This window comes from Lepidochelys kempii, chromosome 2 (genome assembly GCF_965140285.1).
Source record: "Lepidochelys kempii isolate rLepKem1 chromosome 2, rLepKem1.hap1, whole genome shotgun sequence".
Classification (NCBI taxonomy): domain Eukaryota; kingdom Metazoa; phylum Chordata; order Testudines; family Cheloniidae; genus Lepidochelys; species Lepidochelys kempii.
The window spans coordinates 177997921-178014566 of NC_136381.1; the positions used below are offsets into that span (position 1 = coordinate 177997921).

Consider the following 16646-nt stretch of genomic DNA (forward strand, 5'->3'; position numbering starts at 1 on the left):
GGGAGCTGTGGGGACGGTGCTGGGGGCAGCATGTGGAGTCACCTCCCACCCCCAGGGGCTGCAGAGATGTGCTAGCAGCCGGCCACTTCTGGGAGCAGTGTGGGGCCACGCCATGCAGGTCGCCTGCCTGAGCCCTGTTGCACTGGACTTTTAGCGGCCCGGAGATCGCGATCGACTGGCAGAGGCTCCAGGATCGACCAGTCGATTGTAATCAATGGGTTGGTAGCCACTGAATTGTATATAATTATGGATTTATTTTTGCAGGGCCCCCCTTAGCCCAAGGCCTTGGGCTGCAGCCCCTAAAGCCCCTGCATTAATCCGGTCCTGTCCACAAATAAAGGAATGTTGTCTTCAGATATTGTGTAGGTCAGGTTAGGTGATGAAGAAGAATTTTTCTATCTGTCTAAGGTAGTTACATGACCCATCATTGCAGTATCTGAGTGCCTCACAATCTAATGAATTTATTCTCATAATATTTCTGTGAGGTAGATCACTGCTATTATCCCCCAGATGGGGAACTGAGGCATAGAGAAGCAAAATGACTTGTGTACGGTCACACAGAAAGTCTGTGGTGCAGCAAGAACTGGATCCAGGTATGCCAAGTGCTATGCCAGTGCCCTAATCACTGGAACATCCTTCCTCACCACCTATTAAATGTGAGATGATGTAAGCAAGAGGTTCTTAAATTATGACCCCTTAAAAATAGAGAGGTACCTCATAGTCCAAAATGTCTTCTTGCTTTTTTTATTCTTTTCAAGATAAATGCAGAAAGACAAGAAATAACCTTAGTTTAGTGGACTTGTCCAGTCAAGATTAAATACAAAAAGGCAAAGAATAGTTATTAACATTTTAAATAATAACCTCAGAATGACAAACTGGATTCAATAGCCTTAAATTAGGGTGCCAAAAAAGCTTTCATTCAAAAAAAAGTCTCTAAAATTATTCTATCCAGAGATAAACCTAAACAAATAAATCAATCACTACAGAGGCCTGTCAATCGAAAATATTAACACCAAAATGGAAAATTAATCAAGAGAAGCAGTACTGTCAATTAAGACACACACAAGAAATTGGTGGTTCTTCTAATGCTTTTTAGTCAGATTCCAACCTGAGAATAAAAAGTCAGAGAAAATTAAAATCAAGTTTATTTAGATTCATCTAGATGGCGTGAAGAACACTGTACTGCTTTGCTGCTGATTCCAACCTCTGCTAGTCCCTCTTATGCCTCTCCTGTGGACTTCCTAACATGCTCATTTTGCTGCTCAAATCTTTATATTGTACCTCCCCGTTATGTAATTTCTATATAGGAAAAACCTCTCTCTCCATTGATACTCTGTACTCCTATAACTTTTTGCAATTAAGTGTAAAATATATGTATGGAAGTGTGTATATATTGTGACAGGGTCAGGCCAGATGGCTATAGGAGAGTAATAGAAGGCAGATATATTAGCCCCAGGCTAAGTAGGTCCCTTTTCCCTGGGTAAGGTAACAGGAAAGGTTCCAGAACAATCAGGAACCTTCTGGAGACAATTAAGACAGGCTGATTAGAACACCTGCAGCCAATCAAGAAGCTGCTAGAATCAATTAAGACAGGCTAATCAAGGCACCTGGGTTTTAAAAAGGAGCTCATTTCAGTTTGTGGTCTGCGTGTGAGGAGCTGGGAGCAAGAGGCACTAGGAGCTGAGAGTGAGAACGTGGACTGTTGGAGGACTGAGGTGTACAAGCATTATCAGACACCAGGAGGAAGGTCCTATGGTGAGGATAAAGAAGGTGTTGGGAGGAGGCCATGGGGAAGTAGCCCAGGGAGTTGTAGCTGTCACACAGCTGTTCCAGGAGGCACTCTAGACAGCTGCATTCCACAGGGCCCTGGGCTGGAACCTGGAGTAGAGGGCGGGCCCGGGTTCCCCCCAAACCTCCCAACTCCTGGTCAGACACAGGAGGAGTCAACCTGGACTGTGGGTTCAGAAAAATGGCCAAGCTGAGGGCTGCTATGAAGCTCCAAGGCAAGCAAATCCGCCAATAAGCGCAAGACCCACCAAAGTAGAGCAGGAACTTTGTCACAATATACACACACACACATTTTATATGAAATATAAAGATTTAATCAGTAAAATGAGCACTTTATATAAGTTACAAACACACATACACTTACACCAAAGGACTTAAAAAGCTCAATCTATCTTGCTTTTTGACAAGAAGAGTAAGAAGTGCTTTTGTTCATGGGGAGAAAACATTGCATACTAAAGAACTCTTTAATCCAGAGGAGAAAAGCATACAAAACCCAATTGCTGAAAGTTAAAGCAAGACAAATTCAAATTAGAAATAAGGCACACTTGGGGTATGTCTACAAAGCAAAAAACACCAAAAAACCAACAACCAAACATGCCAGTGAGTCTCAGAGCCTGATTCAACTGACTTTGGCTTGAACTATGGGGCCAAAAATACGTGTAGAAGTTCAAGTTCGGGCTGGAACCCAGGCTCTAAGGCCCTCCCCTCTCACTGGGTCTCAGAGCTCAGGCTCTAGCCCAAGTCCAAATGTCTACACACACCCCACAAGCCCAAGTCAATTGACCCAGGCTCTCAGACTGACTGCTGTAGGGTTTTGTTTTCTGCTGTGTAGATGTAGCCATATTTAACAGTGAGAGGGATTAACCATTGGGCCAAATTACCAAGGGAAGTAGTGGATTCCCCATCTCTGTATATCTTCAAATCAAGACTGGATGCCTTATTGTAAGCTATGTGTTAGTCAAACACAAGTTATTGGGCCCAGTGCAGCGGGTAACTGGATGAAATTCTATACAAGAGGACAGACTAGATGATCTTATCGTCACTTCTGGACTTAACATCTATGAAAATATGCTCTTTTAACAATTTAAATCCAGCCATTCACTCCACTCCTGGGATAGGGCTATGGAGGGCTCCTTTTGAAAATGGGGGAAGGGCTTGTTTGTTAGGAAGACGTGGTGGGAGCATGCAAGGGGACTCGTACAGTCATCCCAGTGTTCTAGGGATTAAGGAAAATTGTCTAAATGTTTAAAACATATTCTGACATTTAATTAAACTAAACTTTTGAATTGACAGTGGATTCCTTTTCTTATCCAATAATTATTAAAGATCATAAAGATATACTTGCAATTTATGGGCGCTGAAGTAATTTGGCTGTTTTACAATGCACCCGAGGCACACATATATATCTTTACAATCACACACCCTGTGCAGTGTGAGCACCTGGCTGTGCTTGGTCACAGAGGAAGGGGATAGGAAAATGCTTTCTGAGCTATTTGAACAGGCAGAGGTGAGGGACTATTTTGTGCAAAACAACAAAAATAGTGGTTTTTGTTCCTAAATAAAACTGAATTCCAGAGACACATATGACAGCTGCAATAAATGTTACCTCTGGTGAGAGGATAACCCTTTAGACAAAATGGTTGCCTAAATAATTCCGTTTCTTTTGTTTGATTCAGATGTATGACTGAGTGCAGAAAAGTGATATTTTTGTTTATTTGTATCATTGGAAAAGTTTCTAGTGTAAAACAAAGAAAGCCAGATAGTAACTCACTGAAGATGGAGAAAAAAATAAAGAAAATCTTTTCATCCTTAGAAATAAAACCACTGACTAAATAATATGCAGAGTTACACTCATTCACAGGTTTTATTTTACTCAGTACTGTATCATACAGAGTAGGTGGGAGTGCTCTCTTTTGTTTTAAGAAAATATCCTTCTGTCATTTTGACTTCAAAAGCAGAAAGAAACGTGCTATAAAATAACTGCTTTGACTGCCACATATGCATATAACCTAAAGAGAGACTTAAATAAAAACTCTAAGGTCTGCAAAGAGCAACTTCCAGCTGAGACAAGCTTAACACAAGGGCAGACTCACTATTGGCTCAGCTGACAGAACTGCTGTCTGCGGAACACAAAATTCCTAGTTCCAGTCCATGCCATAGTGATGCGTAGGATGCATGCACAGCCAATCTGGATTCAGGGAAAGGTGTGATGGCCCCCGAGGATGGAAGTCACAGCAATGGGTAAGACTAGAGTGACCAGATAGCAAGTGTAAAAAATCAGAAGATGCGGTGGGAGGTAATAGGTGCCTATATAAGAAAAAGCCCCCAAAATCAGGACTGTCCCTATAAAAATCGGGACATCTGGTCACCCTAGGTAAGAGGCAGTGTACTTCTTCTTCCCTAGTAAGTGGGGAAGCATTGATTAAGGTGCACAGGCCATTCTACCATTAGGGTGTGTGTGAGTGTGTGTGTGTGTGTGTGTGTGATCACTTTATAAAATGCTAAGAAGAAAACATGCTGGAGGAGTAAGGAGGTTTGCTATTTATTCTTCACTTTAAAAGAAATGCCATCACATTCCAAATTAAATTTTTTTAAAAAAAGTCCTTTACTTTTCTGAATAATCCCCAAACTCAAAACATATTCCTTAACTTCCCCACTACCTCATTTCTGGTTTTGCAATCAGTACCAATCTACTGTTTATATATATACTTTTAAGATTTTTTTAAAGTATTTTGAGGATAGCCAAGTGAGATGACATACATCATTTCTGCAGAGTTCCTGCAATGGTACTGAATTCCTCAAAATTGAAATCAGCTCTGCAAATGTAAAAGACATAAACAGTCAGTGCTGATGACTAAAAAAGGTGAATGAGGTAACAGTAATGCTAGTGAAGCTGTTTGTCTCCAATGTGCCATAAATAGTGAAGTGAAATTAAAATTTTTCAATCAACGTTAGCTATGCACACGCGCACACACAAAAGCACACCAAGAATGTGTGATGAAAAGCAGACAGGATCAGAAGTCCAGGCAGGGGCTCTTGTAGAGAATTGCTGGGATGTTTTATTTTGTTGTTGTTCCTGTAGTGTGAGATCTCCTAGCTGCAGGAAACAATGTATTGTAGCACAGATTTCTTTAATTTCCTGCAAAATCCCTCAATGCAGGACAACACTTTTCAATGAACATGTATCTAGTCCTACTGAACCTTCCTCCCTTTCCCAACGCTAAAAGATTGAAAAGAAGACGGCATAGTTAACAACAGTCTGAGGTTTCTGGCAAGTTGATTCAATACAAGGAAATCCCATCGCAGTTTTCTTCCTTTATAATCATCCTGCCTTGTTTTCCTGGGCAAAATAAATAAGTCAAAAAAGCACTTGACACTTCAGTATCACCTTCCTTCTGAAGACAGCAAAGTGTTTTTCAAATGTTAATAAATTAAGACTCACAACAACACCCCCGTTAAGTATGTTATTATTTTGACCCAAAGTCATCTGTGGCATAAAAAAGAAGACAATCCAGATTTCCTGACTCCCCATCCTGTCCCTTAACCAGATGGCCATTATTTTTCCATAACTGTGATATAACAATTTGGTATCATGGAAGCACCTGTGATGTAACCAGTCCTAGATTATGACACCAATGAATGAATTGGACAGTAGGAACAGGCTGATTATGAACAAAAATATTCTTCTCTTCTTTTCACACAATATATTTGTAATCCACAATGACAAGAGAAGAAATACAGGAAAAAAGGGATAGTTCTACATAGAAGGTTGGCTAATCAGTGTAGATGCTCTGAACACAGCCCCAGATTCAAGTGGGAGGAGCTTTTGTCCTGTTTCATAGAAAAGATTAACCATAGGTAAGGTGACTTGGTTAGCCCACAGAGGCTGAGTCTGCACCAAAAAGGAATACTGCAATGAGTCAGGATCATTCCTTCAAACGCATATAAATGATCTCAAGACACTGAAGGAAGCCTGTGACAGAATGCATGATATAGGACTGTTTCCCTTCACTCTAACTCCACCCCACTCAAAACTAAGTTGCCACTGTTCAAAGTTTCAAACATATAGCATTACATCAGCAAACAGCATGTTTCAAGGTGCCCCTCCTCATATACTCTCACTTATCACATCCATGATATCTGCAAACACAATGGGGGCTCAGTGTTGAACCTGTTGCAGGCCAGCGTCTACCGGAAATTCTCTACTGTAGCCCCATTTAGTTTGACTACAGTATTCACTTCATCATACATATCCTTCTGGCATGCTTCTCCGTTGCAAACTCCACCCAACTAATTCTCTTGGTACACAATTGCACATCTTCTCCAGATCCACAAAGACCACATCCAATTGCCAACTCTTTTCTGTGAATGTCTCTATGAGAATTTGTAGCACAAACATGGCAACAATTGTGATCCTTCCTGGCATGAATCCCTACTGACCTTTCCAAATTTCGACCATGCCACTTAGGCCCTATGACAAAGATGTTCAAGGCAAATAAAGACCACCTTAAAATAAATCTTGTTGGGAAAGTAGGGCTCATCAGCCTTGACAGGCAGCTCATCTAGGAGACCGAAAACTCCAATTTCAAACCAATGGTGTCAGGCTTGGACAGCTGACCTACCAAGCTCATCCAACAGATATGCTCATGAGTGTTTCTACCTTAAAAGGTTAATAAAGTGGACTGTATACATTTTTGTCTGTCCGGTTTAGGTTTTTGTTGTTGTTTTTTAACTATTTTTAAAAAATAGTGATAAAAGGCAAGTTTTTACAGGCCAACACTGTATCTTGGATAATGCAGATGTTGGGAAAGTTGTTATTTGGGCTTTCAAAGTCATATATGAAATATACCATAATTGGACAGATTTGGACAATAGTTCATGCTATAAAAAAAAAGGGGTTGGTGTATATTACACCCCATGTAGCCATTAAAAATACATTGCCCAGTGGCCCACACAAAGCAAGAGAAAATGCTGCTTTGGTGGCAAATGAATTGATGTTCTTCACCAGAAGAGTTTAGGATTAAATCAGATTCCAAGGCTTCCTCAACTTTGTTCACTAGTTTAATTTGGCTGCCCCAGTACCACCCAGTGAGATTTGGGTTTTCCCTTATAGCTAACCTCTCTCTTCCATTATTTTTCTGTCCTCAAAGGGTCTGTGGTGCTCTCCATTCAGAATGATCATTCATTTTCTTAAACGTATTTAACTCCCCTTCCAGATCTCTGTGTATCCATCCATCTCACTAGATTCGTATATGGCATCTATGGCTGTGGTATCTGAGTGCTGAATGAAGATGTTAATTAAGACCAGGTAAAAACAATCAACGTGCAAAGAACCATACATATTTTTATTCATCTTTTTAAAAATTCTCTTACAGCCTTCTGCACAACCATCTTTCCAGTCAGAACAAATGAGCTTCTTTCTTCTATATCTAAGATATATATCTAAATCTATACAAGAAGATCTTAACAATACTTTTACTAATAGCAGTAGCATGTATGTACAAAGACGTCCTTAAATAAACAGTAATATTACCACCCGTCTAGAAGTAGAAAATACCAAACTATTAAGTTATATCTTGACTAAAAGCAATGTAAGTGAATACAAATATATTTCTACCAATTTACCTCCTCCACCACGAAAACCCATCAACACCTGATGTGTTGTTCTAAGTCTTAAATACCTAAAGAGCATGGGAAAACATAGAGAACTAATGCCTGCCATCTCTCATTGGCATACAGTATATCTCAACTGGGGACTACAACAAGAAGGAAACATTCAGAATCCTGACTTTAAATGGAAGAAAAACCAAATGTAGTAGCCCTATAAGCAATTTTCAAAAGATAATTAAAATCAAGAGATGGGCCTACATCAGGGGTTCTCAAATTGGGGACTGGGACCCCTCAGGGGATCACGAGGTTATTACATGGGGGGTTGAGAGCTGTCAGTCTTCACCCCAAACCCCACTTTGCCCCCAGCATTTATAATGGTGTTAAATATATTAAAAAGTGTTTTTAATGTATGGGGGGGGGGGCGGGGGGACGCACTCAGAGGCTTGGTATGTGAAAGGGGTTACCAGTACAAAAGTCTGAGAACCCCTGGCCTACATCAAAAAATTCAAAGGTGAAATCCTGGCTTCACTGAATTCAATGGCAAAATTCCTATTAACTTAATGGAGCCAAGATTTTGCCCCAATTGAAGACCCAGATCTGTATTTGAACTCACTCACAGTGTGGGGGTGTGTGGATAAGGGTGTTGGTTCAACCCAATATATGTGGTTCAACCCAATATAATAGAAAGACGGAGGCCAGCCACAAAGTTCAATGATAAAAATCTTCTAGTGTGAGTACTCACTTATTCCTAATAAGTGTATTGCTGCATTCGTAACTTTGCTTAGCAACACAAAAGACTATCAGTCAAGAACTTCAGGTGTGATGTCTGCTTCACCCATTTCATTTGGTAAAAATTTGTCTAGATGTGGATCAGAGATAACACTCCAGTTTGGTCTAGGGCTGATAGCCTCCCCCCAATACTATTATGGATATATGTTTTTGAAATATAAGACTCATTGTCCAGCATCTATATTAAAAACTGTCTTAAGCAGCTTCAAGTAGAAACCACTCATACAATGGAGGTGGTCTCTATCTAACAGTTGAATATAATTGCACTGGAAACGTCTCAGAAACACTTTTTAATGGATATTGAGGATGGAGTTGCCTACTGGAGGTTGCTTTAGTGCAGTTTTCATTCTAAGCCAAAGATATATCTCTGACCTGAGTAATGGAGGATGCTCCTAAGTTCTACCACCAACAGTAATCAAGCTCTTAATGTCATTTCTAAGTTATGGGTAGAGCCATACAGTGTCATTATGTTTACCCTCATTCCCCTGCTCCATGCCAAGATAGGAAGTAATTCTGCTTTTCCTGCTCAACTGTCCAATGATCATTTCAGCCATCTGCTTTAATACAAAAAGCCCTTCATAGAAGCCCATCTAAATGGCAAACCATTAGAGAATAAAATGATTTATTTTAGTTTCACTGCACTGTCACGAGTTTTTAGTTTTAATAAAGTAAAAAAAAACCTAAGGATTTGGGAAGTGCTGTAGCTTACCTATGTGAAAACTTTCTTTCTTGCCAGTGCTTTCTATCTCTGCTGACAGACATTAGAACATTCCTTTCATCTCCTTTCTCTTCTTGCAGTTTAACTTCGCCCCTGAAGGACTATTTTCTTTCCCAAAGATAGATTATGTACTGCATGCAACATGAAAATTTACACACTTTTCCTGTTGCCATCTGCAAGGCTTTTCTACCTGTTTTTTTTTTTTAATTGAAACCAAAAACCTTGCTTGCCTTTTCATTTTAGACAGACAAAAGGGATTTAACTTTTTTCATGAAGAGTAAAATATTAAGAGGTACATTTTCATAAATGCTCATTTGAATTGTGGAAACATATCAGAGTATTTTCTCCCAAATTTCTCAATCCGGTGAGGTCCAAATGTGGGACACAATGTGTGACAAAGACCAAAAATGAAGCATACAAAAAAATTATTCATGCAGGAAAACATAAAATGATATGGGGTTCATTCCTCTCAAAAAACTCTTTTCTGTAACCCAGTGTGACTCCAGGATGTGCAACTTAAGAAAAACTTTATGGGTCAAATTATTCCTACAGCTATGTGTGTGCAACTGAGCTGAAATTGATGGGAATTGGATGCATGTATCAGAGGCTGGTATTTGGCACTGAAAGTTTTTACATAAAGAGGTGACATTATAAAAATAAAGCTGAAAGATGCTCTTCATGGAGGGGGGAAAGGGAAATTTGTGAGAAAGGAAGGTGTAGGGAAGCAGCAAGATTTGAGTGTTCAGGATTGACCTAACTGTTCCTATTGAAATCAATAAGAGTTTACCATTTACCTCAGTGGAGGAAGACTTAGTCCAACTATGATAGCTTGTCCAGTCTCAATTAGGAAAAACATAAAGGGACTTTTTCCATCTCCTACAGATCTCAGAAACTCCTTGGTAAAGAAGTTAAGAACAGCTAACCAGACTTTTTCACTGCAGAGCCTGCTGTCAAGCAAAAGACCGTGCTTCAGGATGAGTGGCCCCTTTTTTGTTTTGTTTTTACAAAAAAAAGGCCTAAAAGCAGAGTTTACGCAATACTCAGAGTAAACCTAAATCAAAAAAATATTCATATAGGTGCTTTAATGATCATATTTCTAACAGTGGGGGTTTGCAAACACTATCAAATTCATGTTCATATTTTAGGAGAAGCAAACTACAAAATACATGAACTCGTCCCATACATACCCATTTCCCTGCTACTAGAACAAACATGAGCACAGGTGTCAACTGTCAGTCAAACATCCATTCACAAGACTGAAATGCCAGGGCACATCACTTCATTTTTTTTAAAAGTTCTATTTAGAAAGAAAAATTAAATATTCCAACCTGGGACAGCTATCTTCCCTACTGTTGGATGATCCATTTCCATGATAAGTCCATTGTGCCGCACCTAAAAAAGCACATATGTAAACCACAAATACAATTAATTAGTAGACTCAAGAGGAAAATAGGCAACATCAATACTGTCACAAAAAGACATTATGAAAAATATTCATTCACTAAAATTTTCAATTACCTGCAGGCCAACATTGTCAAAATGAAGTACCTTAATGTTAGACACCTAAAACTTACTTATATATCTAAATAAATGCTTGAATAAGGTTTTTTGTGTCTAATGTTAAGTACTTCAGTTTGAAAATGTTGACATTTTTTTTTCAGTTTAATCCCCAAGTTGTAATATTACTGAGAATCACTAGAAGGCTTTACTGCAAATATTCTTACTGAATGCATAGGCATTTAGATCTTGGCTCCTGGTGTGCAGAGTTAAGTCCGAGTAGATGAGCTCCCACCATCTTTAGCTTTTAAACCCTTTGGACAGTGATTGGTTCTTTTCTGTGTTTGTATAGCACCCATCACAATGGGGCCCTAAGCCTTTGGGTACTATCATAATATAATTATTTACTACTAATAATAAATAATAATAGGCAGGGAGTGGACAGGAAGTGGACAAAGCCTTGGCTCCGCCCTGACACTCACCCCTTCAAATATGCCAGACAGCAGGGCTAAATCTGCACCAAAGAATAGTAACCTGACATGATAAGCCATGGATTTGACAGGTGGCTCTGCATAGTCACAGATTCACTGGCACGCCCCTCAAACCACCCTCCATGCAGCTGTGGATGAAACCTCCAGTAAGCACGTTTTTAGCCAGTATAGACATTGAATGGTTTCACACGCCCTTGATTATTTTCTTCAGTTTTAAAGCAATTAATTTCAAATAAGGTATATAAATGTTCGAAAAGAGAGTCGTAAATAACACCACATTTTTAAGCATTTACCTTACATAAAGATATTAAAGACCTAAGGGTAACATATATTCTCCTGTTTTTTCTGCCATTATTCAATTGCTCTTGAACTTGCTAGGGAACAAACTATACAGTGTTCTGCTATTATCCTTTAAGAGGGTAATTACACGTTTTTTGGTCTCTGTGTGTGTTTTATATGGCATACATGACATATACTCTACCAAGGGTATATCTTCAGTGGACCTGTCATAAATCATAAACAGAATTTTTGTTTTTCCTTTTTATTTTTAATCAAGAAACAAATATCTAATTACCATTAACATAGATTCATAGATATTTAGGTCAGAAGGGACCATTATGATCATCTAGTCCGACCTCCTGCACAATGCAGGCCACAGAATTTCACCCACCACTCCTAAAAAAGACCTCACACCTATATCTGTGCTATTGAAGTCCTCAAATTGTAGTTTGAAGACCTCAAGGAGCAGAGAATCCTCCAGCAAGTGACCCGTGCCCCATGCTACAGAGGAAGGCGAAAAACCTCCAGGGCCTTCCAATCTGCCCTGGAGGAAAATTCCTTCCCGACCCCAAATATGGCGATCAGCTAAACCCTGAGCATATGGGCAAGATTCATCAGCCAGATACTACAGAAAATTCTTTCCCGGGTAACATAAAACGCTGATGGTTTTTCTAATTCCAAATCCCAGGTAGATGTGTATTTTTCCTCTAGATACCCATTTATATTTTTTCCATTGTTCTAACACTGGTATTTTAATGACATAATCAGAATTTTTAGAACCATTTATTTTGTTAAAGAAAGTCTAAATATAGATAAGCTCCTGCCAGCCAATTTTTAAATTTCTGATGTATTGACCAGTTTGGTAGTGGATTATCTGTTAGGGTGTGGACAAAGTTATGGGTCTCTAATTTTAATAGAGGGGATGACTAGGAAAATCTCACTGCTAAACAATTAGTGTCAAAAAGTTAGGCCATCTATTTCTCATTTTCTGAGGTTACTCTGTTTAGCTGGCAGTTGGAAGTGCAAAGCATATCTGATGGAAGACATCAGAGAAGGAAAGGCTGTTAGCTACCCAATAATATTCTTGAAAATTCAGCCTCTTTTCTTCTTACTCTTAATAAGGAAGATTTTCTTGATCCATGTTGATTTTGTTAATTCTTTTAAGTCCAAATGCAGGAAAGCAGGTAAGTACATGTTGAACTCAAAGCCAGGAGAACACGCATGTGCTTAAAGTTGAACACGTGCTTGGCTTTATTGAACTGAGGCCTAAATGAAATGTTTAGAAAGAACATTAGCAATCATAAAATAGCTATAAAACTCTATAAGAACTAGTCAGGGCTAAAGGATTTTTCTCCTCTTCATTGTCTCTAATTTCTTTTTTGGTTAACATAGACTGCTGCTTATGACACTTGGCAAATTCTTCTCTTTGTGGAATCATATGCCATATGCCCCTTTTTGCGCTTACGTTAAGTAATAAAAGCTTTTTTCTTTGGTATCAATCTATCTAATTTTTTCTCACTCACACAGGAGGTTTGTTTGAGATGTAGTCATGTTTCCCCCTCATTTTCGTAGTTGATACGGTGTTGATTTTATTATTATTATTTCTGTTCTTGTCAAACCTAGGCATCCCAGTCATGGTTGGGGGCTCCATTGGACTAGGTGCTGTGCAAACACAGAACAAAAAAACAGTTCCTGACCCAAAGAGTTTATAATTTAAGTATGAGAAAAAAGACAACAGATGGATAGATAGACTGACTTAGGGAGGAGTACAAGGAAACAATGAGATAACAACAGTGAGAGTAATTAATCACTGGAACAATGTATCAAGGGGCGTGGTCGGTTCTTCATCACTGACAATTTTCAAATCAAGATTGGATATTTTTGTAAAATAGATAGTCTAGGAATTACTTTAGGGAAGTTCTATGGTCTGTGTAATACTGGAGGTCAGACTAGATGACCACAAAGGTCCCTTCTGGCCTTGGAATCTATGAATATTGGTCAGTGTGACAGGCAGTGGTTTCAGCACACCAGCAACCTAACCATTGTCAAGTTTTTTGTAAGCTTCATGGCAAAGGAGAGCTTTAAGGAGGGAGCTCTTCCCAAGTGTCAGAGCGGCAACGTGGGAGAAAGCATGAAGTTGTTCGTTTGAAAATTTAACAAGTGCATGATGGAGGCTGACATCATAGGCCTATCAGAGGCAGGAGTCAACATCTCAATACTGAATGACAGATGGCAGTTAGGGTGAGGATAGGCCATGAAGGGCCTTACAAGTGAAGAAAAGTAGTTCACCTTTCATGTATGATAGAGAAGAAGGAACCAGGGGAGGAATGCAAAAAGAGGGATGACATGGTCAAAGTGATGGTTTAGGGAAATGATCTTTGCAGCAGCATTCTGAATGGATATCAGTGGAGCAAGGTTGTATTTGTAAAGACCAGAGAAAAAGATGTTTCAGAAATCAATATGCAAGATGATTATAGCCTGGATGAAAGTTTTAGGTGTGTGGATGGATAGGCAAGGCCATATCTTATGCAGAAAGAATATGCAAGATTTAGACATATCCAGGGTCCTAGAGAGAGGTTCGAGTGAAATATGGGCCTGAGTGAAATGCTGAATATCCAGGCAGAGATGTCAGCGAGACAGGCTGAGAGTTTTCCCTCTCGGAGTGATGGTTTGTCTAATATGCTGGAATCCTTATCACTCTTATATTTGCTTTCCAGAGTTACTAATCCTCACGCCCGTATATTTAGTTCCATCCTCTGTTTCTGTTTTTGGAGTGATGCAATGCTTATCAATTAGCCCCAAAACAATGGAATTGGCCAAAAAGTTGATTTTTTTCTCACAAAGAAATATTGGGGTTTCCAAAATAGAAAATAACAAGGAGAATGACTGAGTCTTCATGGTCTCTTCCCTACAAGCATCCTATCAGTTTTGAGGGTGATCCTTATGGACACATTGTCTCATGAAGTAACACCACCTATCCCCATACCATCCTAATGAAGGAGCTAATGTTTACTCTCATTATCCATCAGGGAAAAATAAATTATGGAGAAGGAACAAAGGGCCTAATACTTCACTACGTCACACCTTGCTGTGCTCATTTACATCTTCTGAAAATTAAATGCAATGCGGATGCAACTTGCTACCATTCTGATTTTGGAGAGTCTTACCCCCACTTTGTATTCACTTTGCATAGTTTAAGGCCATGGAAACCAGGCCCAGAAGATATAATTCGATGGGGTGCTGCCATCCTCAGGCATCTACTGAGTTAATATTACAGTAGAACCACAGAGTTACGAACACCTTGTGAATGGAGGTTGTTTGTAACTCTGAAATGTTCATAACTCTGAACAAAACGTTACGGTTGTTCTTTCAAAAGTTTACAACTGAACATTGACTTCATACAGCTTTGAAACTTTGCTATGGAGAAGAAAAATGCTGCTTTTAACTATCTTAATTTAAATGAAATGTACAAAAACAGTTTCCTTAACTTGTCAAATCTTTATTTATTAAACTTTACCTTTTTTCTTTTTATGAGTACTTTACGTTTAACACAGTACTGGATTTCATTTTTAAGTAATTTCTCTTGCTTCTTTTTTAGTGGTTCATCATCCATAAAAAAAATGCCAACACAAAAGCCCACAGATTTACATGTCCGATGAAGTGAGCTGTAGCTCAAGAAAGCTTATGCTCAAATAAATTGGTTAGTCTCTAAAGTGCCACAAGTACTCCTTTTCTTTATGTCCATTCAATAGCACTAAAAAAAATGCTCCAGCAAAACTTACCGGCACTAATCTTTACAATGATTAAGTACAAAAAAAAGTATCCAAACTTAACTTTCCTGCTTAAGTACAACAGGATAAACTATGTAGACTTGAAAAAATCTTTCATGGTATCTGTCTGAAGTTGCTAACAGGCTTTTTGACTGCCCAGGTGTGTAGCTCTTGAAGCATCATTAGATTTATCGGTGTAGCTTCAGGGTATTATTCAAGCCATTGAAGACAGGTAGCGAAGCACTCTTCTGCTTGTATGTGTGGAATCTTCTTGATGTTCTCCCCCTCCTTGTCACCATCATTTTCAGTGTCACTGTCCGCTTATGCTGTTTCTCGTACCAATTCAATTATCTCATGGTTGCCAAGAATAGGGTATCCATTCCCACATTTATCTGCGTTTAGCCATTCTTCCTGTTCCGCCATAGTGATATCCAAAAGCTGTCACTCTTCAGAAAAATGTACTTGATTAATTTCCATCTGATCATTATTTTCCAAATTACCTGGTTCAGTGTTATCAATACCAGGCCAAAGTGCATTCCATGAGTGTCTCAAAGACTCAGAGCCAATCTCACTCCAGGACTCAGCACACATGTAGACAGCATCTTTGACTGTCAGCTGTTTACGAAAATCTGTGCAAGATTCAAACTGCATTGATCCCAGTAATAATCGTCATAAGAGGTTTCGCTTGTATCAACGTTTCATGTTGTGCGTAATGCCTTGGTCCATTGGCCGAATGAGACTTGTGATGTTTGGAGGCAAAAACAAACACTGAATGCTTCCATCTTCCATCAAAAGCTTGTCAATGGCAGGATGAGATGGAGCATTATCCATCAGTAGCAGAGCTCGAATAGGTAAAGATTTTGATGTAAGGTAATCTTTCACAAGTGGAAAAAAGTGTTTAAAAAACCAGACAGAGAAAATGCCTTTATCCATTCAAGCTGTAATAATGGATAGGTAGAGCTGACGTAATGAGGTTTGCAAAGCAGTGAGGTTTTGCACTTTTGTGAATGAACCACAGTGAAAGATGGAGATCCCACTTGCATTAGCAATAGCCATCAATGTGACTTGATCTTTACTGGATTTGAAATTCTTCGCCTGTTTTTCTGAACTGTCTGCCAGAGTCTTCTCTGGAAGCAGGTGCAAGTACAGGCCTGTCTCGTTGCAGTTAAACACTTGGTCCTGGGTAAGTTCATGCTATTCAATAAATTATTTGAAAGTGTTTTTAAATTCACCAGTGGCATTCGAGTCAGCTGTCAGAGACTCTCCTTGCATCCCCAACTGCTGCATTCCATGCCAATTTTTGAACTGACAGAGCCACCCTATGCTTGCTTTAAAATGGTCCTCACCTTTGTCTGGATACATTTCTTGGAAGAGTAACTTTGCCTTTTCTGTAGCCATCACACCACTTATAGGAGTGCCTTTTGATCTCTCTTGCAAACCACAGGTGCATTGCCTTATCAAAAGTAGCAGTAGCAGCATCTTTGCATACAATACACCTGCTTTTTACTGCTCCACTGTCTTTGGCTTCTTTTGCAAATTGCTTTATTTCTTCCTGACTTTTGTGAATATCAGTGATTTTCCGATGTCATATTCTATTGCTATTTTGCTGATGCTAACACCAACATTGAGGTTTTTTTTAGTATTTCTAGCTTTGTGTCAATTGAAAGTGTGACACATTTGAGCTTCCCACTACTTGCCATTTTG

The 16646-nt window shown here is 39.2% G+C and overlaps 1 protein-coding gene across 4 annotated transcripts in view; it reads right to left on the reverse strand.

The window, feature by feature from the left end:
• Positions 1-16646, reverse strand: part of SUGCT (succinyl-CoA:glutarate-CoA transferase) — a 492696-nt gene that overhangs the window by 55636 nt on the left and 420414 nt on the right. For all 4 annotated transcript variants that reach the window (XM_073332837.2, XM_073332839.2, XM_073332838.2 and 1 more), the window contains one exon: positions 10234-10297. In XM_073332837.2, the coding sequence (XP_073188938.1) occupies positions 10234-10297 (64 nt within the window). The remainder of the gene's footprint in view (positions 1-10233; positions 10298-16646) is intronic.